Source organism: Gorilla gorilla, chromosome 9 (genome assembly GCF_029281585.2).
Source record: "Gorilla gorilla gorilla isolate KB3781 chromosome 9, NHGRI_mGorGor1-v2.1_pri, whole genome shotgun sequence".
Taxonomy (NCBI): Eukaryota; Metazoa; Chordata; class Mammalia; order Primates; family Hominidae; genus Gorilla; species Gorilla gorilla.
In genome coordinates, this window is record NC_073233.2 from 127298886 (window position 1) to 127326638 (window position 27753).

Sequence of the window (27753 nt, forward strand, 5' to 3'; positions counted from 1 at the left end):
GTGTGGGTCCACTTTCACGTGGACTTTTTCAACCAAATAAGGATAGAAAATACTGCATTTGTGAGATGCAAAACCCACATATATAGAAGGCTGATTTTCATATACGCAGGTTCTGCAGGGGTGACCTTGGGATTTGAGTATGGTGCAGATTTTGGTATGTGTGTATATTGGAACCAATCTCCCTGTGTATACTGGGGGATGGCTGTATATTTAAATGTGTTTGTAAACAATTGGTGAATCCAGATGAAGAATATAGTGTCCAAAATATGTATTGTTTCAGTTTTTAAAAAATTAAACTTAAATGTTCAAACTAAAAAGTGGGTAACTTTTTCCAGAAACTTGGAATTTACAAACTGGTTGAAGCAATGAAATAGATGGCCCCTAATATACTAGGAGCCCTTCCTAGATTCAAACACTCCCAAATCAAGATTCCAACATCCGTCAACTGATTTCTCAAAGCTATTATTTATTCTGTACAAGGTTCCACTGTACATTAGACATTCTTCTACTCTTGCTTACACAGTAAACAAGTGTACACTTGCCCTTGGGCTCAGGTTCACAGGTCTTCTCTGGAGAAGGGTGTCAGGCCAGTAAAACTCACGGTGTCTTTCTCTGATGCCTCTTCCTAGGAGCCTGGAATGTGCCAGGCTCCACGGGGCACAAGCCGGGCCCAGCTGTGTGGGTGAACAGCTTTACTCTCCAGGACAGCACAGAGTTTTATCCAACTATGTAGGGCAAAATTGAGCCCACAGGAAAGAACCATACAACTGAGGCAAGATGTCCCCAAATACCCAGGCTCCAGCTCCCAGGGCAGGACTGGAGACCAGCGCTAAGAAGAGCTGAGGGGTGGCCTGGGCATCCCTGAGAAACTCGGTCCAAAGGGCCTATTGTCTAGGAGGCTCTGAGAAGGGGGCGGGGGCAGGAAGGCCAGGGGGAAAGGGATGTTAAGAGAATAAATAAAAGGGAGAGAAGCTCTAAGGACGAGGGGCTTGTGCTATCCTTCAAACAGCTGGGGAGCAGACCAGGGGTGGGCTAGAGGACGTGGGCGGGAAGAACTTGATGCCCTGTCGGAAGGAATCTACCTGCTTTTTTCTTCGCCTCACTGCAATGCACAACGAGCCAGGGCTAAGGGCAGGATCCCTTTCCCGGGCGGGTTTGAACACAGCACTGGGGAAAAGGGAAGAGGCTGAGGGATATTTCAGGAGGGGCAGTTACCCCCTGGTCCCCAAATGCTATAAGGCACAATTCTTGGAGGCAACTAAATTCCATTCAAAACATTAAAAAAAAAAAACAAAAAACCCAAACCCCCAAAACAGAAACTTGTTTTAGATCCCAGGTCTACTGTGGCTGTGCTTGGGGCCTGGCCAACGCCCACCTAGCACCACGGAGGGCTAGCATTAGAAAAGTTGTACTTGGAAAAGCAATAAAAGGACCAGTGCAACGTCCCAGCTATGAAGAGGCCTGAAGGAGAGCACTCCAGTCTGAACACTTTAGTTATGGAAATTAAAAAAAAAAAGTTGGGCTTTTTAAAAACCAAAACCAGCGTTTTCCAAAGATGTCCCTTCGTCTGTCCCCCGGAGTTAGCAGCGTGAAGAGGACTCTTGGCTCATGGCTCTGGACCGGCGAGCGGTGCGGGTGGAGATGCGCGCCGGCTCCTCCGCGGCGCGGGCGTCCAGGCGGTGATGCTCCCAGCGAGCTCCAGAGGGCGCTGTCCCCTCGGAGGCGCGGGCGCTGCGGCGGGAAGCGGCGCAGCGAGGGTCTTCCCCCGACAGACGCGGTTGTTTCTGACACATAGGAAGACCACAAGTTTACAAATGCAAACGGAGACGCCGAGGGCACTGGGCGATGCCGGCTTCACGTCCAGGCGATCTTCCCTGCCGGGCCACAGCTCAGGAACGCCCGGCTCCTTGCTCCAGACCCTGACCAGGCTGCATCCACTCCTGCTCGGCAGCTTCAGGTTTGTTTTTCTCTTGTCAGGTTTGTGTGTTGTTGTTGTTGTTGTTGTTGTGTTTTTGTCTTTTTAAAAAACTTAGGGAGCGGGGCCACCACGGGGAAGGGAGAAGGGACGTGGCTCCTGGCGCTACATTCGGGAGGGCGGGCTGGCCAGTTCGTAGAAGAGCAGGTAGGCGTCGCTGGTGCGCACTTGGCTGGAGGACAAGGGAGTGACGCTGCGCAGAGAGCGGGGAGTCAGCCCGGAGCGGGCAGGACCCGGAGACCCCGCGCCGGCTTCTTTCCGTGCCCCCAAAGCCGGCCGGCCTGCCATTCAGGGAGCCTCCCCACGGGCAGCGGCTTCGTGGCCTTAAACTTTGCCATCCATTTTCGGTGTAAGCCGTGCGGGGGGGTGGCAGGGGGGTGGGTTTGGGGGGAGGGTGGGGGAGTGGGGGGGAGAGTGGGTGGCTACAGCCAGGGGCTCCGGCCCTGCCCTGGCTCTCACCTGGAGTCGTTGAAAGTGTGCCATTCTCCTGTCCCTGGACTGCGACAGTAGGCTGTATAGTGGCCACCCATGGTGGTTCCGGAGTGATTGGACACAGCGTACAGGTTGTAAACAGCATGGTCTGAGGAGGAGGCAGCCGTCAAGCCCCCGAGGCCCCCCTGCCCCGACTTCCTCCCTCCAACCTCTCCTTCTGGGTCTCTCAGTAGCTGGTGCTGGCAGCTCCCCTTCCTCCTGCCCTCCCTCCGGCCTTGCACACCTGCATCTTCATTCTGCCCTGCCTACTCAAAGATACTCACTGGTGTTTTCTGAGGCAAATTCTCTTAAGTCCAGGTCTCTTAGGGGGAAGTTCACAAATGTTGTGAGCTTGCTGGTTCGGATCCTGGATTCTGAGAACCGCTTCAGATCTGGCATTGACGTGAGTCAAGGATAGTCAAACCAATGCAGAAGGGCAGACAACAAAAGGAAAGCCTACAAGGTCCGTTTCTTCCGACTGTTCCCCTCACCTATGGGCCCCTTGTCATCAGTCACCCTTGAAAGTCATGTCCCAGCCCTGATGGATCTTAAGGATACGGAGCACCAAGATCTTTGGGAACCTCTGGATGGAGAACTTCTTTATACACCGTTTTCTGCCTCGGCAGCGACAGCATGTCTGAGAGACAAGACAAACAGAAGGAACTTGTGGGGAAGTCAGTGGGCCCCAATCCAGTCACTCCTCAACTGGATCTGCTGGTATCAGCCTCTTCCCAGTAGGTCCCACGGAAATTTGTTCTTGCTATTACCGAAGGGTGACTTACTGGCTTTTCATCTCCATCAAGCACATCCTCTTTGGTGAAGAGCCTCATGCAGTCCATTAATGTCACCTCAGGATAACCTCGCTGGGAAGGGGAAAAAAGCAAAGGTCAGAGGTCAACATGAAAGGACAGGAGAGGGAGTTCAACAAGGCGGGCAACTGGGGTGCATACCTTAGCAATGGGCAGTGAGAGGTCCCAGAAGGGGTCGAAGACCGTAGAACAGTAACCACAATCTGTACACGTCAGTGAGCTCTTTAGCTGCCCAACAAAGAGATCTGGGGAAGAGAAGGCCGTGAGATGCTGAAATACAGGAAGTAGAGCATGGTCTTCTGCACAGCAGCTTTTATTTTTTTTTGAGATGGAGTTTTGCTCTGTCCCCCAGGCTGGAGTGCAGTGGTGCAATCTCGGCTCACAACAACCTCTGCCTCCTGGGTTCAGTGATTCTCCTGCCTCAGCCTCCCAAGTAGCTGGGATTACAGGTGCCCACCACCATGCCTGGCTAATTTTTGCATTTTTAGTAGAGATGGGGTTTTGCCATGTTGGCCAGGCTGGTCTTGAACTCCTGACCTCAGGTGATCTACCCGCCTTGGCCTCCCAAAGTGTTGGGTTTACAGGCATGAGCCACCATGCCTAGCCTGCACAGCATCTTCTTTCTTGCTGTTCCTGCTTTGCTTTGTTGAACACCAGGCAGAAACAGGCTTCCCCGGGAGAGTGATTCTTAGGGCTTTTCATGCTCCACTCAGGCAAGAGCAGGCAACAGTGAAAACAGGCATCTTCCCTTTCATGCGCTCACCCCCGATCCTACTGTCTTCCCGTTCTAGATATTTTCTCCACATCTGTCGGCCTTTCTCGTCATCACTGGGAACCAGAGAGAGACAACAATTGGGTCAAAGCTCAAAACTTAAGTTTAAGGGTCTGTCAATTTAGATCCTTCATCTTCAAAAGTAAATCAGATTATTCCCAAATCATTAACCCCAAAGTGGTGGGTAAAAATCTCGAGTTCACAAAAGTTTTGCTTCCCCACAGCATTCTCCTCTTACGGAAGATGATCGAGGTTCTCAGGGTTGGACTTAGGTCTCAGTGTCACTCGGTTCACCTCGTTATGGAGCCCATCCAGAAGAAAGCGAAGGAACTCCTGAGCATCCTGCTGACTGAACCCAAAGGAAGGAGGGTGAGCAACACCTCTTGTCCTAAGAACCTGCTCCTACTGCCACCCACCTGAGAGGACATGTCTGCAAGGCCCTTACTTATAGCCAACAAAGCGCGGTGCGTATCTCTGGATCTGGGTCTTGAACTCAGATGGGCTCACCACATCATTGGGGGATGAAGTCCATATGGTCTGAATTAGTTTTGCAAACTCTATTGGAAGGAGAGAGTGTACAAGACAGCTGAGATATTTTCTATAAGAAACTCTGAAACTAGAATCCCAACAAAAAGCAAGCAGAGAAAGACAGGATAGGAGTGTCTAAGACAGAACACCTAGAACAGCCCCAGTGGAGTGGAGGAGCATCCGGGGGTAGGCAGGGGCACATGACAGAGGGCCTCTCACCTTCCACGAGGGCTGTGTGTGCATTGCTACCGTGGTGCAGGTCCCGCATGTAGAGCCTCTGGAGGCAGTAATCTCTCAACTCCCGAGTGTTGCTCAGGCACTGCAGAATTGAGTTCATGAAGCACTGCAAGAGATGACCAGGCAATCAGTGGGGAGACGAGAGTCCCACCTTCACCTGTGTTACTACCAGAGGCTCTCTGGTTCATCTACCTAGAATCCTTTCATAGGAGGCTATCCTTTCATAGCCTCAAGTTCCTCTTTTCATAAGTGAAAGGGGTGAAGTGAGGCAAACCCCCACTCCAGGCATAGGTGACCTAATTGGTTATTTACTATAGAGGTGCACAAAAGGGCGTGATGTGATGGACAGAAGTGTGTGGGAAGTGATGGGCATCCTTTAGGGGAATGATCCAGGAGAGGAGCAGGCTGATGGGTAGAAGGGCAACTTCCTTTTAGCAGTGCTTCCTGCTGGGGGTGGGTAAAGCACAGCCCAGCAATTCTGTGAAACACCAGCCAGGAAGGGCAAGTGCCAACTGGCTGAACGGGTAGGGAGTCAGCCACAACCAGAAGGGGACTCTGGTTATATGGCTCCAGTCAGCATAGTAGGGGGTGGGCCTGGGGAAGAAGCAGGCCAGGAAAAACTCACCGTGTTCCCAAGGTTTCGAAGACCAGCCAGACCCTGGGCACTCTTAGAATTCTGTAAGCAAAGAACATATGGCAATAAGGTGGAAGCAAAGATGCTAGGCCTGTGCTGGGCTCTCTTGTGCAATTTTCTAACCAGCTGGAGCCACAGGCAGCAGGCCACACATAATATTCTTTCTTCAACTTTACCCATCTATGTACTTTGTAGGAAAGAGGATTGAGGAATGCCTGTGATTTTCTTTTCTTTTCTTTTCTTTTGAGACGGAATCTCACGCTGTCACCCAGGCTGGAGTGCAGTGGTATGATCTTAGCTCACTGCAACCTCCACCTCGTGGGTTCAAGCGATTTTCCTGCTTCAGCCTCCTGAGTAGCTGGGACTACAGGTGTGTGCCACGATGCCTGGCTAAGTTTTTGTATTTTAGTAGAGACAGGGTTTCGTCATGTTGGCCAGGCTGGTCTTGAACTCCTGACCTCAGGTGATCCACCTGCCTCAGCTTCCCAAAGTGCTGGGATTACAGGCGTGAGCCACCGCGCCCTGCCTAAATGCCTGTTATTTTCAACAACCAACAAAAATATTCTTCAGGCCTTTATTGAGTGTGTATTGACTATGTATCTCCCTGCCCCCAATCTTTATGTTATTCTCTATTCTCTGCTACAGTGGAGACTAGGAATTCATATATTTGGTACATATTGACTCCTTACTATAAGAAATTTTGAGTCCCAAATCCAGGTGCTATCTCAAATGACCTATATTTGTACTCCTAGAAGTCCAATATATAAAGTAGCTCTCATAAGAGACACTTTGAGGAGGTTTTGAAAAGTTAAACAACAAAACACCTTGAGTTTCTATCCTCAGTTGGGAAAAACTCAAGTAAGCCTGCCATTCTGAATTGCCAGAGACAGGTGGAATTCCTTCCAGCTGAGCTCAGCTCCTAAGGGCTGATTAAAGGCTAGGAGAATCCTCCCTGCCTGGCTCAGGTTTCAAAATCCTGACTGGCCACTGTCTGGGAATCCTGGAGATGGCAGATTGGGCCCGCAGAGGCAAGGGCCTGGCTGAAATTGCCACTCTTGCTGTTGGCCCTATAGCGGAGGCGGGTGAGGGGGTTGGAGAGAGAACAGGTGCTGGATCGAGGACTCTGAGCTTATTTGTCAAGGTCTCTTGGCTAATCCTGGGCATATCTCCAAGGAGTCAGAAAACCTTCAGGCTCAAAGGGTTAAAGAAACAGTTTGCAGATGAGTCTGCCACCCCCTCTCTCAGGGAGGGGACTGGGAGCAGGCAACTCTGGAGCAACACTGGGGCATGCGTGGGGCCAGCTCAGCCCTGATCAGAACAGGAGCCTGAAATAACTCAGCTAAAATTACTCATGCCGTGTGCTGACAGCCTATGAGGCTGTCAGCAGCTCAAAGCCCATGAGGTTGTCAGCTGGGGGGGGGGAGGGGTGTGGGTGGGGGAAGAGCAGGCTGAAGGAGGGCTTTTCTCAAGAACTGCCTTACCGATCCCACAAGTAAGAGGATCCCTTCTTGGCCAGCTGTCAGGGCTAGCACTAACAGGTAGGGAAGAAAAATATACCCAGAAAAGAGACCCAGTTTAAACCTGCAGCTAGAGAGAAAGGCCAATTGGCAGCAGGTGGGATATAAGCATCCTTAGAGAACTTGGCTAGGGCTGGCAGTATATGGCCCCACACAACATCTGAATCTGACTTACTGACAGTCAGCAAGAGGGCCGCAACAGAGATAATTCCCTGGGACAAAGACCTTCTCAGCATTTTCCAGAATTGGTGAAACGCTGCAAAAGTCTCCATGTTGTGCACTCGGAACTAAATGTTAAAGCTTGCCCACAACAGAATACCCACCCTTACGTCTATTTTTGGCAGTGCTTTATTAGTTCTTAGCCCCTGTGCCTCAGATGACATCTGTCTAAACAGGCTGTAGGGGAAAGCATTCTACCACTGGTGACCGTGTCAATGTTCACCAAAGCAGGCCCTCAGCTGAGACAACAGTCACTCAGTGCTAATGGGGGTGGGGAAATGGGAAAACGGAGTCATCTGTCTACAGAAGCACTCCTGTGGTGTTTTAAGATGTTGACACTTAATTCTGACCCAGCAGTGAGGGGCAAGAAGGACACTTCGTCACCCACGATTACTATTCTTGAGGATCTAACCCCTCTATTGGCCTGGGGGGTGGGGAGATGGGAGAAGCTCCTTTAAGGCATCCTTAGGACCCTTGGTTGTTATGTTTTAGGGTGGGGGTTGATGCCTTTGTCTAAAATTTCCTCAGCTCAAAACCACATGCCAATTTCTAGGTGCTCTGTGTAGAAGGCGGGTGGATAACAGGAGTGGGGGCGACAGAGGAGGGGGAGCAGGGCTGCTCTGTGCCCAGCCAGATATTCTTCTGCCAAGAATAGGAAATCAGGAGCTCCAGGGAAAGTCAGCACTTTTCATTACAGAGGGGAACAAAATGTCCCCAGAGTGACCTTTCTTACAGGACAAACAATCCTACCTCAGGGTCGACAGGGAGAAAGGGGCCAGAACTGCAGAAGGTGGGAGACCCTGCACAGCCAACCTCTTTCGGTGAAAGCCAGAGAAGGAAATGACCCCAAGTGTTATGCTGGGACACATGTGCAAAGAGTTGAGAAAGTTTGGACCCAGTCTTCCTTCCATTCAGCCATCAGCAAACCTAGTTTTGACTCAGTATCAAGCACTGTTGCAGGGAGCAGATGGCACCTCCACCATCAGCAAATAGACAGCTTTCACCTTCTAGAGGAGAGGAGCGGGGGCTCAGGAGAGCCCTGCCTGGGTTAATGCAGAGGTAGCATCTGGGCACCCTTCGGTAGGAGAGGCCGAGGTTTGTGTCTTCACACTTGAGACCCCAATCAAGGGCTTTCCCGCCTACCTCACCTGTGTGGTGAGGGTCGCCCCAAGTCCTGGCTGCAGCTAGGAAGCCTGGTGTGGCCCTGGCACGGGGCAGGACACGCACTGCCAGCACGGGAGCTGGTGCCTGTTACATAAGACCTGTCAAAGCTCGGGCCCCTTTTCCCTTCCCCAGGCGGGCAGCGCCCAGCCTCGGCCCCGGCATTCCCCTGGGGGCTGCTTCCGCGGAGGGACCCGCTGCCCGCTGCATACATGGAGAGGACGGAAAGAAGGGGAAGTTGCCCTCTGTCACCTGTCTGCACCTCCTCTGCCCTTCACAGGGTCAAAGGACCCCCGTCACCAACCCTTGGGAAAGAGCCCTTGGTGGACAGTGGAGGGGAGGCGGCCCCTTTCTGCCCAGCCTTCCTCGCCGGGGTTTGGCCTCGGAGGAGTACCAGCGTGCTGCCCTCGCACACCGATCGAGACCCAGTCAAGGTTATGCTTTCCTGCACCTGTCCTGATAGGTGCCAGGAATTGAGAGGCCAAGAGCCACCACCTGGTGCCGGGGCCACCGAGAGGGAGGGGGCAAGGGGGACTTCCTCGGACCTCCACCCGGGGAGGGGACCACGAGTAAGCGTACGATCACCTGAGGAGGGGGCATTCCTTGCCAGGAGACCCTGGGAAAGGAGGGGTGGGGGCTGGGAAGAATCCGTCCCCTCACCTAGGGGCGCGTGGGGGGCAGAGGCCAGGGAGAAGGCGGGACCCCAGGCCCTCGGCGCGGGGGTCCCGGTAAAGGGCCCGCGTACCTTGGCTTTGTTGAGCAGGAGCCCCACGAAGGTGGAGAGCAGCAGGGACGGGGAGAGAGGGGAGCGCGGCCGCAGCTCCTTGGCGAGGGCGGGAAAGGGGGCGGCGGGGGGGTCCTCGGGCAGGGTCACGGTGTACGAGGTGCGCATGCTGGGGGGCGGGCGGCGGGCTTTGGCCCTCGCTTAACGTTGGCAGCGGGGGCGCGGGGGGAGTTCCCGCGCGGTGCCACAGTCCGGACGCCGAGACCGGCGAGACCGCCACAGGACAGCGTCCGCGGCGCCCGAACGCGCGCTCCTCCGCCTCAACCTCCCCGGCGTGCGCCGCCAACAGCCCGGGTCCCGGCTCTCGCGCTCCGGCCGACTGGCGGCCCCGCCGGCGCCTCGGGCCCCGCGACGTCAGCGCTGGGGCGGGGCCAGGCCCTAGGCCCCGCCCCACCTCGCCTCTACCCCGCCCCCGGCGCCGGCACGCGGACCCGAACTAGGCGACAAGGTCGGTCCTCCCCCGCCGGGCCTTCCGCGCGCTCCCCGGCGCCCCCAGCCTGCTGACCCCCGGCCAGGCAGGCCCGCGGGGGAGGCAGGACCGGAGCCCTGAGGCCCTGGCCGGCCTCGGGGTTGAGGCTCAGCTCGGGATAAGTGATCTTTGGGGCCCGCAGAGGACGTCTCCCCAAGACCCAGTGGCAACCGGGTGAGCTTCCCCCAAGGCACCATTACACTTCCTAACTCTTGAGGGGGCTGCAAACCATTTTGAAAACGTGATGAAAGCTCTTCTCTCTTCAGGGCGAAATACGTATATGCACAAACTTTTGTCTAGAGTTCCGGGGGTACTCAGGCCTTCGTGAAGACCCAAACTCATGCAGTCTGTGGAGGTCAGTGGGCCCAGGTTAAGAAGATGGACCTTCACGGCCTAGGGGCTGAGCTGCCCTCCTCAAAACAGTCCTGTTTGGCTTCTTTCAAGAGAGGCAGTGCTCATATTTTATAAGGTCCAATAGGTCACCTTCTCATTTGGCTCCTGAAAAGAACCTTTTCTGGTCTCTTCTAACCAATTACCCAGCTCCAGCTCTCCCATTCTCAAATTTGACTTGTTCTGGGGAGCTGGGGAGAAAGCAATACAATAGTGGGGAAATAGGCGCTCAGCTGGCATGGGGTGAGTGTTCTACTCTGGCCTCAAGCACAGCCATGCTGGAAGATCAGGGGTCTTTAGGTTTCGTTTCTGATGCCCCACCCCTCCACCTAACAGGGAAGCTCACGAATCTGCCTAGAGAAAGTATCTTGTTTGGAGCTTGCTGGCTATTTTTAGCCAGTATTTTTAGCATTTAAAAATACTCCAAGAGGCAGCAGTGTATGCTGTTACTCATCTGTGGGCTCCTTCTGTTCCTTCTGGTGTGCTCATCCCCACATGTACACGCACACATGACCACAGCTACATGGGGACTGTGTCCAGGACACACGTATGGCAGTACCCCAGGCAACCGACAAAGCAGCAATTTCATGCCAGTGAGAGAGGGATGGGGACAGTTGCCCCCTCCCCTGTGTGCCAGCAGTGTGGTGGGAGGAGGGGGCAGGGGACAGGAACCACAGGCAGTCTGCTTGTGACCAGTGAGAGTGGGCATGTGAGGAGTGGTGATCTCTGCAGTCACTGTCCTCACCCAGACTCTGACTGAACCTGGACCCCAGACAAACTGCAGCAGCCTTTCTCCAAGCCTCCTTTCCAGCCAAACGCTTTCAAGCCAGCCCTACACCATCTGAAGCAATGTTTGCATCTGATCTCATCACTCTTCTGTCCTGAAACAACTAGAGCACCTGCCCTTGCATCCAGCCCCGAAGCCTCAGGTGGCCTTTCTCTAAGGCTGTTTGTCCACAGGCCCACCACCCTCAGTCTTTGACCACTGCTGTCAACCAGCCTGTGCTTATCCTCTGCTGAAAAACCAAAACTGCCACTCATTAAGTACTTATTAGATCCCAGGCACTGGGTTAAGGGTTTTATATATATTATCCCAGTTAATTTCTATAACATCATGCTGTAGTAACTATTACCTCTATTTTATTTGTTTTGTTTTTTTTTTTTTTTTTGAGACGGAGTCTTGCTCTGTCGCCCAGGCTGGAGTGCAGTGGCACGATTTCGGCTCACTGCAACCTCCGCCTCCCGGGTTCAAACAATTCTCCTGCCTCAGCCTCCTGAATAGCTGGGATTACAGGTGCGCACCACCACGCATGGCTAATTTTTGTATTTTTAGTAGAGACGGGGTTTCACCATGTTGGCCGAGCTGGTCATGAACTCCTGACCTCAAGTGATCCGCCCACCTCAGCCTCCCAAAGTGCTGGGATTACAGGCGTGAGCCACCACGCCCGGCCTATTACCTCTGTTTTATAGGTGAAGGACCTTAAGCCTAGAGAGGTCAAATGACTTTCCAGGACTGCAAAGTTAATAAATGACAATGTGGGGCTTTGTCTTACAGCAAAACCCATGCTTTTAACAGGAAATTCTGGGATGTACTTCCTGCTCTCTGCCAATTACCTACTTGTAAATTCTGCCTAAAATTTGCATCTTCCAAAAGCCTTCCCTAATTAACTCCACCCATCTCTAAACTCTCCATTACTACATATCGTCAGTCTATGCGCATTCAGTTTGCATGGTGTTAATTTATCTTAATATGTTTATCTTTGTTTTATAAGTGTTTCAAAGAGTCCTATAAATGGTCTTGTGTGTGGCTTGTCTTGGTTTTGCCAGCACACTGAAACCTCCTCAAGGGCAGGGTTGTGGGTTCTCTTAGTGGGTTCTTAATAAATGGTGTTGATCTTGTCTCTAAAGAGGGCCAGACCAGGCTCTGCTAGGAATCCTGGGAGTCACACTAAGCCTCAGAGGGTGGGGTGTGAGTCTGCTTTTGCATGTTGAACACATGTGCTGCTGGGCTTGGGGGGACCTGCCCAAGAGGTGCTCACCCACTATAGCATTTGGCCTGTTTCCCCATGACTTAGACACAGTGATGTAAGCACTCCCACCCAGGACATCTGGGTGTTCTGCCAGCTTGCTCTCCCTCTTCCCTGGGATTTAGGAGGTTAGAGGGGTTGCCAGGAGCAGGGAGGGCCAGATGCAGAAAGCTTTAGCGTGGGAGCACTTTGAGAAGTCTGGGGTCGGGGGAAAGAATTCACACAGGGTCCAGTCTAGTCAAGCAGGTCTGACTGCTGCAGGACTCGGCCACAAAGGACCTTGGCTCATCTCTCGGCCAGCCAGGTCTCTGTGAGACCCTTTCTCTTCACTGCCATTCTCGGAGTGGGATGGATACAAAGGATAGAGGCTTCTGGCATCTGAATCTGGCTCTGGCTCAGTGACTCTCTGTGCTTCAAATACACAAAGCTAAACTGAGCTGGGCTCATTCCTGCATCCTGACTGCCGTTCCTCAGAACCTGGGCTTGGCCTGCTTCCCTATAGGATAAGTAATTTTTGTGACCTTAAATCCTTCCTGGCATGAGATGGAGTGATATAAATGAAAGTTAGGGCTAGCTCTATGAGGGCAGGGACTGAGAGTATTCTCCTTCTCTCAGATCTGCGTGGGCAGCTTAGGCCAGGGTTTGGTGACACTGCTGGGGCTAAGGCAGATGTCTTAAAGCCTGGCTCCCAGCATGTGCCTGCGATTACCACCGCAAATGGACAGACCAGTGGCCTGATTGATTGATGGATGAAAAGGTAGGGGCTCTGAGTCCTTGTTAGGGGTTGGGCTTTTGCCCCACAGTGCACCTTGGGGAGAGAGGGTCAGCCCATCCTCCCCACTCTCTGTAGGAAGGTCTGCTTCCCTGCATGACGTGGACCCCAAGAGGCCAAAAGCTGTGCGCTCCTTTGAGCCCAGGCAGTCTGGCCTGAACCAGCTGGATTCCAGAGGCCCACACACCTCCTTCTTTTGCATATGTCTCCGTCTGGGGCGCTAGTTTTATGTACGTATTGAGGTGAGAGAGTACAAGGGGCCACGTGTGCAGCTTTGGGCTCTGAACATGATGTTCATTTCTGCAGCTGGTGGTCAGTGGAGCGGCTCCCCCAGGGGCAAGGAACATTTTGCCAGGCTTGGATTAACTTCTGCATTGCTGAGCCCCACCCCAGCACCACATTAACTCATGAAGACATCCTGGAGTGGGGGTGGAGGAGGAGGCGGGAGGATGGTGCTGGGCACCGATTGAGAAATTGAGCCTGGATAAGGCAGTACCAAGGCTAACAGCCAGGATACAGCCCACAGCCGGTCTGCAAGGGATGGAGACATCAGTGTCTTGCTGATTCTAGTCACAAACCGCAAACCCACTGCCCTTTCCTTCGCAGCAGCTAGTACAGCTCCTGGCCAAGGGGCCCCTCTGGCTTAAGGTCCTTTAGTGACCTTCTCATGCTGCCAACACAGATTCATGACCTCAGGAAGTTCAACCTCCTTAGGGTGGCTTAGTGATCCCGGCGGGGGAGTAGGTAAGGACAGACCCCAGGATCTCAGGCTGCCAAGCTAGACAAACAAGGCAGCAGGGATACAGGCCAGTGTGGCTGCGTGAACGGAGCGAGAACACGAGGGACGAGAGGCGAGTTGTACTTCTCACCTAGGAGCTCCAGGACAGCCCCTGCTATCCGCAGTTTGTTCTCTTTGGAGTAACCTCCGCTCACTGCAGGGCAGCATTCAAGTCCAAAGTCCCACCCCAGGGAAAAATCACATGACCTCAGCTTATATAATCTCCCTGTCACTGAACAGCTGGAACCTAAGGCTTCGGAAGATGAGTCAGCAGCCCCAGTGGCAAATAGGACCCAGGTATTCAGTTTCCCAGACCTTTTGCTCCTAGAAACAGGTCCTAGAGCAGAGGGCAAGGGTGTGGAAGAGACTGGGTGCGTGAGAATAGGCTGGGCCAGACTCTGAGCCTCAGCCCTGGCTCTGCCTCCGAGTTGCAGGTGCCCAGCTTGCTGACTGTGCTCTGGAGGGCCCTGGGCCAACCCCTGGCCCTTCTTGGGGAGAGGAGAGGGTGGCCTGGGCAGGGCGGGGCAAGGGCTGGGCAGAGGCCAGTGGGCAGAATGCCAGGGCTAGGGAGGAGCAGCTGGAGGGGTGGAGCGGAGGGGGATTAGGAAGGATTGTAGGGGTTAAAGCGCAGCCCTGGCAGGGCTCAGTGGGAACAGCTTGTCCTTCCATAGACCCCGGGAACAGGAGAGGTGGGGCAGAGTAGGGAGATGACAGGGTTGGGACTGGGGCTCCTGGGTCTCTGCAGGGCTGAGCCACCTGAGCTGGCTTGGAGTCCCCACTTGGGTTAGTGAACACTTTTTTTCCACCATCACCGTTCCTCGTCTCTGCATTTTAAGCCGAGGGCCTCAGGGGAGGCCCTCATTATACAAGTGCTGAGCTGCGCCCCCCTGGCCTGGCATTTTGTTGGTGCTTACACAAGCATGGGGAGGGGATAATTCTGAATTTATGTGGCGCCCCCTGCCACCCCCCCCCCCCCCCCCGCCAGCTCTGTACTCATGCTCAGCTGAGTCTGTGATATTCAAAGTTCGTGTTGCCTGTTACTGTTAATGAGGGAAAGAAGTCTGGCTAGAACTGTTCTCCCTGGTCACAGCCTGCTGTTGACCTCCCTTAATGAATGCCAGCTGTAGCTCCAGTCAGCTACCCTGAGAATCCCCTGGGACACAGGATGTACTTTTTTTTACCTCTGTTTCTCCCACGGGGTTGGTGGGGAGGGGGCTTCCTACTCTAGTCAGCTGCCAAATGCCCCCTTTTTATGATCTCTTTTCCCCCCTTAAGTTTAAATGACCTCTTCTGCAGCATTTTATTGATTTCACATTCCTCCACCTTCATTATTTGCTTTGAGCCTCATGGCATGCTTGTGAGGTGGGCAGGGCGGGCGTGATTGTTCCCTTTTATAGTCTAGGAAATACAGCCCAGCTGATAGGTGTCCAAGGTTAGAGAGGCCAACTGTTCCTTCCACTGGTCACGAGCAGCCCGTCCCAGCCTCAGATGACCTCTCCCTTTCTGTCCACCTGTGACACTCAAGAACACCCAGGGCTGCCTCCCATTGTACCTATTTAAGAACTTCTTCTTGGCCAGGCGTGGTGGCTCATACCTGTAATCTCAGCGCTTTGGGAGGCCGAGGCGGATGGATCACCTGAGGTCAGTTCAAGACCAGCCTGGCCAACATGGTGAAACCCTGTCTCTACTAAAAATACAAAATTAGCCTGGTGTGATGGTACATGCCTGTAGTCCTAGCTACTTGGGAGGCTGACACAGGAGAATCCCTTGAACCCGGGAGGTGGAGGTTGCAGTGAGCCGAGATCGCACCACTGCACTCCAACCTGAGTGAGACAGAGCGAGACTCCATCTCCAAAAAAACAAAACAAAACAAATTTATTTCCCTAAGTGAATTGTGAAGGCACTGAAGGCAGGGACTGTTGCTCGCACACATCTCTTGCCTCCCAAAGCACCAGAAGGGTACAACAACGAGGACTAACATTTACTAAGCAACATGCCAGGCACTTTCACATACCTTATCTTTTCATTCCTCAAGTAATCTGTGAAGTGGGAACTATGATCACTCATTTTACAGAGGAGGACACAGGTTCAGAAGCTAAGGGACCTATCTGAGGTCACGCTGCTAGTAAGCTGAGCACCACAAATGAGTGCCTCAGAAGGCAAGATCCCCAGATGGAGATCTAGAAAGAAACTGGACCCAGTTTTAGAAAGAAGTGGTCCAGGCCGCACGAGCAGGGTTGTTCTCACCTCAGCAAGACACACTCTGCTCCAGGAAATGAGGATAAGAGGGGTGGAGAGATCAGGGTGAGGTTAAATAAAGGTCTTGTACTATTGACCCTGGAGAGGCCTCTGCTGGTTGGCAGTATCTTCTGGGGCATGAGCTCAGAATGAAACAGTAGCTCAACTGCAGGGCATTCCCGGCTAAAGTGCCTTATGAGTTGCTTCTGGATGAGGGTGGCTGAGTTTGTCCCAGGGCAATCTGCCACTTCTTTGAGGTCCTCTCTCAAAATTCCCTTCACCTTGGCCCTGGAGCCGGCGGGGAGGAGCCAGGGTTGTCCCTTCTGGAGAGTTGGAGGGCGGCAGACTCCCAGGAGGGTTGGGCCATGCCTGTGTGGGGAGGAGGCAGATTCCCAGTGGAATCTGATCCCCAGTAAAGGGGAATACTGCTGTCATGATTGGGGCTGAGGGTGGGTCTGTAGTTTAGTCTGCGGTGAGGTTTTCCATCTCAGTATGCCTAGAGATCACCCAAAGAGCTTGTGGAAAGAGCAGCTTCCCAGGCCCCATCCTGAGAGAGTTTTTCAGTGGGTTTGGATGAATCGTTAAGCCCTGCAGTGACTCTGACACAGGCAGTCTGCAGACCCCACTTTAAGGAGCACTGCTGACCATGAAACAACCCTTCTCTTCTGAGCAAGGGGAGGGAGCCCTGCAGAGGCTTCTAGGACCCAAGCCCCTCCGAGGAGAGCCATATTCTAATTGCCCTGGGGTTGAACAGCACCAGCCGAGTCCAAGTGAATCCTGCTCCACTCCAAGCCCAGCACACAGCACCCTGAGAGCTGATACTTCCCCGCCAGGCCAGCTCTGTTGTGACACATCTCTCTTCTCCACTCCTTTCTACAGTGGATCCAGCCCTGCCTTGTCAAGTTCTGAATGTTCTGGGAGGCACCAGCATTTCTATCTCCTGTGCCACTTCACAGATGGCACAACAAAGCCAAGACTCCCTAAGTCATATTATCAAAGTTGCTCTCTCAAAACCTTTAGTTATGCAAGCTTCAAGGTCCTGCCCCTATTCCTGAACCCCTGCTGCATTTGTCTGGATCAGCCCTCCAAGCAGCATTTCTTGCTGTGGCACGCTGTTGTTTTCAAAATGTACTTGTGTTAGGAGTAGGGAGGGATACATAAGGTAATGGAGGAGACACAGCATCCAGCCCTTCTGCCCATATGCTTGCCTGTCCATCTGTCCACCTGCCACCTACCCATGTATCCACCCACCCACCACCCACACATCCATCCATCCATTCATCCATTCATCCATGCAATCAGCAGGTCAGCCCCCATTGTGGGAGGCACGTGGCAGGGGATCTAGAGATAGGATTTCTTTTACCTCCTCTGAGAGCTTGCCACCTAATGGGCACACTAATAACTACAGAAAAGGCAGATGTCGTCAGTGCCCCAAGAGAGGCGTGTGCGGGGATTAGTTGGCAAGCGAGCCCATGCCAGCCCTTGGTCAGTCTCCAGCAGAGCCTCTTCCCTCATTCCAGCGGAGGCAGGGCTGGAATAGAGGTATTGGATTGTCTCAAGCCCTAGATAAAAATTTCTCCCCTACTTTCTCCAAAGCCAGATGATAAGCATTGCTGTCTGATACCCTGGTCCTGAGTATGCCAGTGTCACTCAGAGGAGAGTCCGTCTTCCCCTGATGTCTTATGTCCAAATGTAAAGCCAGGCCTTGGGGCTAGGGAATAAAGTCTGCACAAGAAGGGAGATGCAACCACAGCAAGGAGGCCCTCCTGCCACAGGGTGCACTGGTGGTCTGGGCCCCCCCGCATCCAGCCCAGGTTGGGGCAAGGCCTGCAGGAGACACTGGCATGTCACATAGAAAAGGAGAAAATGAGAAGAGTGGTTCATTGGGCACAGCAGAGCATTCCTGAGAACACTACTGGACTATCCTCGAGTGCATGGGCCCTGAGTGGGCTTTCTAGGCAGAGTGGGAAGGCCCCTCCCCTCGGCACGGAGCCCCAGGGGCACCAGATGTGCCAGGATGACTTCTCTTGTTTGTCTCCACCAGGAGCAGCCCGTCAGTCATCAGTCAGGTTGGGAGTCGAGCCCTCAGCCTGGCTGTTCTCCATCAGTGGCTGCCTCCCCAGCCTATCCCCACTCCCCAAGGGTAAACTCACCATGCCGTCTCTTCCCGGGGAGCTGGAGCGGCTGGGCCCAGGGGCCTGACCCTTTCCCGTCTCCCACAGCGTGTAGCGGCCAATGGGTCGGTAGGTTGGGCTGAGGATTTCAGGGACTCGTGAGGGAGGGGCCTGGGAGGGCACTTGAGATGCACTGCCCTTGCGACCATAGTTCTCCAGGTAGTCGACCAGGTACTCAGGGTGGCTGGCTGTCTGGTAGAGCCCCTGCAGGGTGCAGAGCTCCTTGCGCGTCCGGGCCAGCCTGGGGCTGCGGCCCAGGTTCCTGGGGTCTATCCGGTAGCTATCTGAGGTCCGGAGGCTGGAGAAATCCCGGGCCAGGTCTGATTGGCTGTCCGACTTCTGGGTTAGGGTCACCCCCTGGTCATAGGCATTGATGGGCAGGTAGCTGAGGCAGTTATTGGTCACTCCATAAGGGAATCCGCTGCCCCCGCTGAGGCCACTGCCTAAAGGCCGCTCAGTACCCTGGGTCTGGCTCTCTGCCCGCTTACCACCCCCAGTGATGTCGGGTCTCAGCAGGGGGTGGCCCCGGTCATAGTCCAGGAGGGAGGAGGGGCCATAGGTACGGGGACGGGTGAGGAAGCTGCTGGTGGGGACCGGCTTGAAACCAAGTTTTTCCTTCTCCAGTAAGGAGGCGGCCAGATTGGCCCCATAGGAGGACGGGGTGTAGGCACCATAGCCCGACTTGGCATAGTGGGCATCTGTGTAGCGGGCTGATTCTGTGTAGCGCTTCAGGGTGGAGGAGAGCTGGGACATCCTTCAGGGTGGCACTCAGTGGGGACTGGGAGCCTCATGGGCTGAAAGACAAGGATTGTAGTTGTCAGAGGGCCCTGCCAGGTGTCAGGCTCCCACAGACCCACTCCCCATCCCCAGCTGGGCCAGAACCTCCGAGCTCCCAGTCCATTTCCACAAGAGTCAGGCTGGCTGCTGAGAAGCACACATGCACGCAGGTGTGCACAGGAGCTTGCTTGCACCTGTGTTCACACCTCAGTGAGAGTGCGAGGGATGAGGTGGCTTTTATATGCCACACAGGGAGTCAGCGCATCCTGGCCATTCAAAGACTCAAACACGCAAGCAGGGGCTATCCGACCTCCACAGCCCACCAAGCCGTGCAGTCTTCCAGGTCAAATCCCATTGCCTCAGCATCTGCAGAAACTCTTGAGCTGGGGGAATGCCACCGACCCCTGGGTTGAGAATGCTGGATATTTCAGGAGTTAAGACCACTTCTGTCCCTTCTGACTTATGTGATGAGCAGGTGTCTTTTTGGAATCCTAGACTGTCTGTGCTGGAATGACCTGAAGATCATTTGGTCAGATCCCTTGTGAGGCCAAGGAGGCTCAGGGGAGGAAGTAATGGGGTGTGGGTGGGCAGGGGAGGCCGTGAGTGAGCATGCAACAATGAGGGGCCAGAACGTGGTCTCCAGACCCTTTCCCCAGACACCAGCACCTGCTGCATGGTCCCACAGTGAGGGACACTCACTTCACTGAGGTAAGCTTCTGTTCTAAGTGGAGTTAGGGCCCTGTGGCCTCCTAAGAGTTCCTCTACCAACACAGGCTTCCTCTACAAACACGGATCTCAAATTGGTCCTGGCGATGCTTGTGCAAAGGGGGCCCCCTACAGTCCCAAATCTTGCACTGCAGGTGGCATTCCTAGTCCTTCCCTGCTCCAGTCCTGCAGCTGGGGAGGGTCTAGTGAAGGAACACAGACACTGCTGAATGTGGAGCTTTGAGAGCCCCAGAGGATCATGAATTTTAATCTATCTGTTATACAGATGGGAAAAGTGATGCTTATTTGCCCCCGGCCACACACCAGCAGAGCCAGGACTGGAATCCAGGTCTTTAAAATCCTGGCCAGTGTTCTTTCCACTTAACCTTGAGTTACCTCCCCCACGTCAGATTTAGGGTCAGTTGGGGACCCCCAGAGGCCTTCCATCACCGTAAATGTGCAGCCTGTATCCAATGGAGCTGGAGTGGCAGAGGAGCAAGTAGGGTCAGACGCCTTTCCCGAGGGCATCAGGGGCTCTTGGGGGGCTTTCTAGGGGGACGGAAGCAGAGCCATCCAGGACTCTCAGTGTTGTGGGACTTGCCCTGTGATGGACTAGCTGGGTGATTTTGCACTAGTCACGTAACCTCTCTGAGCCCCAACTTCCTCATCTGTAAATGAGTAAAACCATCATCCTCATAATTCCTACCTCACAGGGCTGTTGTGAGGAATAAATGAGATAACAACACGTGAAGGGCTCCACAATGACAGTGGCTACCATCTCCTCCCCCAGCTACTGCGAGGCAGCATGGCTCCGCCCTCTGAAGGTCTATGATAATATCAGGGCTGGCTGTCTCCCAGCCTGGCCAGCCTCTGGCCTCAGCTTGGGATGCCAGGCCTCCCCCTGCAGCCCCCAGCGAGAGAAACAGGCAGTGGGCAGACATCTGGCCACTCAGCAGACACTGGCTTGGCAACCCAGCCCATTAGGGCAGAGAGGAGCTGGTGCCAAACCCCAAATGCGAGGGCTTGGCAGAAAGCTCTAGAATCCCAGTCCACACAAGGCTTTGGGGTAGGTACAGGGGTGAGAGATGAGCAGGTGGCTTCCATATGGGCCCGGAACAGCATTCCTTGACCCTGCCTGAGAACTCCAGCAGTTTTCAGTCCAGGCTGACATCAGAAAGGCCTGGTCCATCTTACTGTCTAGCCTTTTGCCACCTGGCCCAGGGGGCCCCTGGCCTTTCATGTACACTCCTTTGCCCACTGTGCCCAGCACAACTTTCACCCCTTTCTAGGAAAAGGTAACTGGGGGATGATGTCACACAGCATTAGAGGGAAACCATAGGGGGAGAGACAGACAGAGGCACAGGGTCGGGGTGGGGGCCCAGTCCTGCCCTATTTTGCTTTGGAGAACTCCATCAATAATGCAAAGTCAAAGAGACTCCAGGTCTCAGGAGCTGGGCTCTGGGACACCAGGCAGCCAATCAGATACAACCCCCCCAACAAGGGTATGAGCTCATGGCTCCTCCCCACAGCTCTCCCTCCCCCTCCCCCACAGTAAGGCTCTCAGGGAATTGGTATTCTGCGGGCAGCGCCCCAAGCCCGTGACATCCCTTGACCCTGCTGATGACGCAGAAGTGCTGGGGCCAAACGAGGTCCAGAGGACAGGGACAGACAGCTCTGAAAGGCTTTGGAGCCGGAGGTGGGGCCACATCTCTGGCCCACAGATTCCCAGGAGGGCTCCCAAATCCCCACTCTCCCTCCCATCTGGCAGGTGATTGCCAGACCCCTCCACCTCCTCCCAGCAGCCCTGGGAGTCATGCTATCACTAATACTCCATGGAAGCTGCCTCTCGGCTCTGACTTCTAGCTACAGTTCCCATGCCTGCGGAGAGGGTTCCTACTGGGGCCGGGGCCTTCCACATGTCTCTCCCCTCCCGCAACCCCCAGTTTCACTCTCAAAGGTCCTAGCACCTTCCAGGTGAAAGCACAGCCTGGGTTGGTGCCCCTTGGCATTACCTGCACAGCTGTCCCTGGAGGCCACAGAATGCACTATGGGCAGGAGAGCGGGCTGGGGCCCTGGCCGGAGTCTCGCTGCGCAAGACAGGGACAGGACGGGCACTCACGTGGCTGCGAGTCTCCCTGTTGCCACAGGAACAGCCTGAACTGAATGGCCCTTTCATGGGGCAGTGGGAGGCAAGCCGATTGGCTGGGATCCCCCATACCCCTCCCTGCCCAGTGCGGGGGGCCCCTGCTGCCCAGCTCCTTTCACTGTTTACCCAGAGCTGGCAAGTACAGGCATGCAGCTCCAGGCAGCGCCTCTCCAGGTGTCTGCCACCTTGGACAATGGGGGCAGTCCCCTGCCCAGCTCCTCCTCCTGGCCATCTTCACTGAGGTGTCCTGATCCTTCCTTCTCTGTCAGAGATTCCTGTTGCTTTGCTCAGTTTCCCTCTCCTGGGAGGTGCAGCACAGTTCCTCTGCACAGAGGCACTGGGCTTCCTGTCAGGGCATCTGAGCCAAGCAGCTGTCACCCCAGCCGGCTGGTGCTGATCACCTCTGAACCAGGCCCCAGGCATGTTGAGTACTTCACATGCAGCTTCTGAGTCCATCTTCTCTGCAGTCTCACATCAGCTCTCATCGGCCCTTGCCATGTGACGCATTCTTCTAGATGTGCTTCATACACAGAGCACCCCAAAAAGTCTTAGTGCAGGTTTAAGCTGGGATTCTTTCAGACATAAATGTCTCCAACTTACACACCTCTTTGGACAGATTAAATTATTTAAATTAAAATTTAAAAACATTTCACAATTAAAAAATAAATATACAAGAAATTTAAATATGGAAACTTTCAAACGAAGTTTTTAGCATTCATATTTCTGAAGTTATTAAAGCTTAAAACTGCACTAAGGCTTGGGACACAGTGTATTAACTCACTGAATCCTCCCTACTCCTTTAAGCGGTAGGTGCTGTTATCATGTCCATTTGCAGATGAGGAAACTGGCGATGCTGGGAGTGATGTGGATTTCCCAAAGTCACACTGGGAGCAGTGGCAGAGCTGGGCTGGACTCGTGCTCTGTCTGCTGTATCTGGCCTGAAGCCCAGACCCCTGCTTCACTCTTCCCTGGCTCTCCATGGGACGGGTCAGGACTGGGACCTGTGGGTGGGGTTTGGGGGAAGGACCACCACAGGATCCAGGTGTCTGTCATCCAGTAACAGCATGGGGTGTACAGACTCTGGCAGGAGCAGCCCTCTGGATTTTCCACTGCAGGTGAATGAAAGTGAAGCCAGGCGCAACTCGAGCCCCAGAACAATACTGATAGGCCACGAGATGGTCCAGGAAGCCTCCATTTCACCCACTGTGCCAAGCCCCTGCATGTCCCCTGGCACCAGCATCTACCCCAGCTCGGGGCCTTGGGTCCCTGGCCTGGTTATGAGCAAGTCCCTAGCCTCCTACCCTGGCTGCAGCTTGGCCCACTCCTCAAGGTACCCATGCTGGGTGAGTCAGGGGTTAAAATGAACCCTGTTCCCCTGGGGCAGCCAACCCCTTTGCTTCAGCCACTGTCATTTCCTGTTGCTCACATGAAGGGCTCCCTAACCTGCCCAGCCAGGGGAGGGACTTGCTCCCCAGGAATTCCAGGCGCTCCTGGCCCTGGGGGCAGGGGATGGGTGATGCCCCACATCCCAGTAACCTTCATGGCTTCTCTCTGCCCAGATCTGCTTGGCTTTCTGGGGTGAAAGCCTGCTTTGCTACTGGGGCCTGGATAGAGAGCCTCTAGCTGAGTTTCAGAAGCACGCCTAAACAGGGTTAAGTCTCTTCCCTCCTACTCAGGTGCCCGGAAAAGGTGAGTGGGGAGTCCCAGCCAGTCCCACCAGGTGGTTGGGAGCCCCCACAGTGGTGACCTCAGAGCTTCCTAAAGCCACTTGCTAACAGCATGAGAATGTGCTGCCCTTGAAGGACAAGTTGGGTGAGAGGGGGTCCTGTATCCTTCCATCTGCACTCTGACCCTGCCTCCCAGCTGCTTGGGTCACCTGCTGCACTATCTGGGCACAAGTGTCTGGTCCTGGAGGACGGGATGAGGGAATCCTGGCAGGTGTAGAGGACATGGGTAGAGTAGGGGATGGGGGGGCGGGGGCATATTTATGCTCAAGCAGTCCTTGAACTCCGCCTACTCCTCTCAGGCCCCAGGGCCTGGGCTGGCCTCCTCCCCTCCAGCCTGTCACTAGGCTTTGTCTATCAGGGGCTAGCACCCGCTGATCCACCAGCCTAATCGTCTTGCCTGCCCTGGCAGGGGGTCATCCAAGGGAATTTGGGTCCATTTCTCTTTCTTGTGCTCCCAGTAGTTACCCAAGAGCTGGGGGAGGGGAGGAGGTAAGATAAAGAGACTGGAGATTAAGGCAAGAATCCTGACTGGTGGAGAAGAAGTGGATGGGCCCAGGGCAGTTTCTATAGGGTGCTCCTTGATTTGGGGTTGTGAGTGGGTGGGCATCTATACACTTCCAAGACAAGGCAAAGAAATGGGCCTCCAGGCAGTATTGGGATCCTTAAATTCTCTTTTCCAAGCACCTCTGCCCAGGTACTCTCCTGGTGCCCCCTCCCAAGGGGAGAGCCCCGGTCTCCTTCCTTCTCCTCTAGGGCATCATCTTTCCTCTGTTCTCAGCCTCCGGAGGAGCCTTTGGTCTTGCCCCTGACACCCACCAGGTCCAATGGGGTGGCCTCTCACATGCTCTCCCAGATTCACTGATGTCTTTCCTCTAGGTAGAGTCCCAGAGAAGCTCAGATACCAAAGGGGCAGCTACTGACCTGCGTCCAGGGGCACTGGATGGGAGCTGGGGGCTTCTCCTTCCCCAGCAGGGCAGGGAATGCAGTGGAAAGCCCAGAAGCTGGAGCCTGACTCTGGGCTGGGTAATCCGGAGCTCAGGTTACTGACTCCGATATATATAGTATCTTATCTGACCTCGCAGACTCGCAGAGATGGCGAGTGCAACTCACTTGCATTCCAAGCCCCAGGAGAATTAAAGGGGCAGTGGCGTGCTCACCTTGAGGGGCTGCCCTTTCGGGCCAGTGCCAGCCAAGGAGGTCTGTGAGGACTCTTGGAAGGGGGGCATTTTGAAGGGGAACAATCGGGAGATTCAAGAGTAAAGAGGATTGAAAAGAGCACAGAGGGGTGGGGGTGGAACTTGAGACAAAAATATGGAGAAAGTGGATTTTCCGGAGCAGTCAGTCACAGAATTAGAGAACAGGAAGAAGCCATACAGTTAGCCCCACTCTTAATTTTGAGATAGAGTAGACCTAGAGAAAGAAAGCAGCTTGCTCAAGGGCATGTGCAGATAGCGAGAAGCAGAAAGGGGACTAGTACTCAGGTTTCAGTCCAATATTCTTTTCTAATGGACTTCTAGGCCTGGGATTGGAGGCTAGTTCTTTCCCTTATTGGCTCTGAAATAGTGGATAAGTCACTTAAGTTCTCTGAACCTTAGCTATTTAATCTGCAAAACAGGACTAATAGTAATAATAGTGGTCTATCTCAGTTGTGAGGATTAAATAAAATAATATTTGTAAATTTCATGGCCCATAGTAAGAGTTCAATAAACATTGATGATTATATTGAATACTTCCACTTCTTATTATAATTAGTGGTATTATTAATAATAGCGCCTTACCAGGTGAACCTTCCTAGGGAGAAAAGGAGGGTTACTCCTGGGGAAGTGTTCCTTTCTCTTTTTTATTTTTTTGAGACGGAGTCTCCGTCGCCCAGGCTGCAGTGCAGTGGCGCGATCTTGGCTCACTGCAAGCTCCGCATCCTGGGTTCACGCCATTCTCCTGCCTCAGCCTCCTGAGTAGCTGGGACTACAGGCTCCCGCCAGCACGCCCGGCTAATTTTTTTGTATTTTTAGTAGAGATGGGGTTTCACCGTGTTAGCCAGGATGGTCTCGATTTCCTGACCTTGTGATCCTCCCGCCTTGGCCTCCCAAAGTGCTGGGATTACTGCACTTTGAGCCACTGCTCCTGGCCGGAAGTGTGCCTTTCTAATGCCAGAGAACAGTCCCTTGGTTTTCTGAACTGACCATGTCCCATAACTGGGAAGGGCAAACAAGGCTTGCCATCTTCCTAGATGTCCAGTCCACCAAGCAGAGAAAGGCCAAGCCCATCTGGGCTCCTTCCCCCTTTGCCTAGAAAAATACGGCAAGCGAAGCGTCCCCCAGGCCACCAGGAGAATGCTTGGCCCCTCTGGGGTGGTTCCACTCTACCTGTGGGAGGGCTCAGGATTCCAGGGCCACAGAGCCGGGCTGGGCAGGGTCACAAGAGGAAGGAACAGGGTTCTTAGCCTCTCTGGCCTTGGTGCACTTGTCTGCTCCCAGGACGTTTCTCGATGGCTCTCCCCGAGGACTGGGAGTACCCAGCCTGGTGCCTCCACCCTGTCTTAGCACAGGCTACTGACTCAGCCCAGGTCCTAATGATGCACTTCAGAGGACGCCCTCATTCCAGTCCTCATTCTGACTCCAGTCTGACATGCATCTACAGCATCAAAGGAGGGGGCCTGCCTCGACCTTAGCCCAATCAGCTCTCCTTTCCTCTGCTTTACGGGAGTCCATCTGGGGGATGTTCTCATGCCCATTCCAGGGGAGGTGAGCAGCCCCTACCACTACCTCCAGCTCAGTCCCATTCTAAAGGCAGCCAGGTCAGGAGGTAGGATGTTCACTCTTCAGGGAAGGGCTAGAATGGGTTGGCTAGGGCTTCCCTTGACTGTTGAGAAGTTGCTCTCTCCGGAGCACCGCGTGCCTGCTTCTGGTTTGGGACTGGTGAGAATTTCAAAGCTGCCTCTTTCTGGTTTGGGATTGGTGGAAAATCTCCCCTTCCGCTTAATTGTTGCCCACCCCCCGCCCCTAACCCCCTTTAGCAAACTGACCCGGGAGCTTTAAGAGCAGCGAGTGAGCTGCACGCACACGTGGGGAGGGGGTTTGTCAGTGTCGCTCTCAGGCCACATACCACCGATATACACGGGGCACAGCGAGGAGGACCCGCCAAAGCAGCATTTCCTTAGAATACACTGATCAGCACACAGTTGGCTCTTCCTGGCACCCTGGGCTGTCAGCAGGCAGCCCTCACACAACTGGCAGACACAGCTGGAGCGTCCCTGCACAGCCGGCTCTCTCCCTATATTTCTAGTGTCCCCTCTGCCCAGAATGTCGTGGACACCTTACTTTCTGAGCTCCAAACCGGCACTGATCCCCGAATCCCCCCTCCCGGATCCCCGACAGGTGGCACGTACCTGCCTCTTCTTGGAGGATGGACGAGTCGAACCGGGCACAAGCATGGAGCTGCGGGTGAGTCCCGGCTGGCGCTGGCGCGGCGCAGTGAGCACCAGCTGACGAAGAGGGCTCCCCGGCCTCGGCTCCTGCCTGACTCTCTCCCACCTCCGCCGGGGGCCCAGAAGGGACTTCCCCGGGAAATCGGCGCCACCCAGCGGGCAGCCGCCTCATCGCGCCTGGGCCGGCAGAGCCACACCCCGCGTCTCGCGTCACTGAGTCGCGTCACGGCTATTGGCTTGTTCCTATTGTGGCGTCATTAGAGCCCGGCCTCCGGCTGGGGCCTCCCAGGCAACCGATGTACACAGAGAACCACGTGGAGGAAAAGCACGCGAGTTTGGAGGGGGTGGAGCAGGAATAGAGGTGGACTGGAATGTCACACGACGGGGCAGCTGGAAGGTATTGGGAAAGAAGAGGGGTCATAGGAGAAGGCTCGGAACTTGAGCCCTGGGGCGTATTAACTTTCAGTTTTTAGAGAAGGCTAAACGTCCCCCACTCCCCTTCTCACCGGGCTGGGGGAGGTCCTGTTCCTCAGCCTCTTCTCTTTTTCTCTGCTGTCAAAGACACTCTCCGCTCATTTTACTTTCATGGGACCAGTGATTAGTGATGAGTGCCTGAGTGGGTAAACGGAGGCACTGAGTCAATGAAAGAATTCTCTTTGGTCTTTTCAAGAAAAAGCCGAGACAAAACTTGAATTTTTGCTGCTCCCATTCCTTTTATGTAACCTTCTCCCGACTCTCCCGATGTTGATGAGGAAAATCGCACAACCAGGTAGCTGGGTACCAAGGCAAATCCAGGTTTTCAACTTCAGCTGCTCCATCAACCCTTGCAGCTGCCGTTAACTCCTCCCATCTTCACCATAGATCTCTCTCTCCATCGCTACTCTCCTCAAGTCCTTCCTTCTCTTCTATTTCCCAGAGAAATCAGACGCAATCAAGAGGGGAATTCTTAAATTTCTACCTACAAACATGTCTGAATCCATTCTTATCAGGAGCAGTGAAAGAGGCACCCCTGTTCT

General features: G+C 54.1%; 2 protein-coding genes across 17 annotated transcripts in view; one reads left to right on the forward strand and one right to left on the reverse strand.

Moving 5' to 3' along the window:
• Nucleotides 1-446: 446 nt before the first annotated feature.
• Nucleotides 447-26925, reverse strand: USP2 (ubiquitin specific peptidase 2). Of its 5 annotated transcripts, none has more exons than XM_063693605.1 (13): nucleotides 26699-26849; nucleotides 17935-18749; nucleotides 5418-5468; nucleotides 4775-4898; nucleotides 4473-4584; nucleotides 4266-4376; nucleotides 4019-4083; nucleotides 3397-3500; nucleotides 3229-3309; nucleotides 3005-3083; nucleotides 2731-2838; nucleotides 2435-2555; nucleotides 447-2168 (listed from the first exon to the last, which is right to left on the reverse strand). In XM_063693605.1, exons 2-13 carry the CDS (start codon nucleotides 18706-18708, stop codon nucleotides 2081-2083), a joined length of 1818 nt encoding a protein of 605 aa, XP_063549675.1. In that variant the 5' UTR covers nucleotides 18709-18749; nucleotides 26699-26849; the 3' UTR covers nucleotides 447-2080. The 5 variants fall into 5 exon arrangements, with proteins under 5 accessions (XP_063549675.1, XP_018893119.3, XP_018893118.3 ...); XM_019037574.4 differs by lacking the exon at nucleotides 26699-26849 and adding an exon at nucleotides 24232-24255; XM_019037573.4 differs by lacking the exon at nucleotides 26699-26849 and adding an exon at nucleotides 21450-21577.
• The window catches only part of LOC129525307 (uncharacterized), a 179328-nt gene continuing 161079 nt past the window's right edge, over nucleotides 9505-27753 (forward strand). For 3 of the 12 annotated variants that reach the window (XR_008669526.2, XM_063693606.1, XM_055355131.2), the window contains exon 1: nucleotides 26918-27134. Coding sequence is in view for 2 of the 12 variants with exons in the window: in XM_055355131.2 (XP_055211106.1) it covers nucleotides 27109-27134 (26 nt within the window). In the remaining 10 variants the exon portion in view is untranslated. Of the gene's footprint in view, nucleotides 9751-13644; nucleotides 13841-26917; nucleotides 27135-27753 lie in introns of those variants that run through there. The other 9 variants (XR_010129208.1, XR_010129209.1, XR_010129210.1 and 6 more) reach the window with 8 other exon arrangements.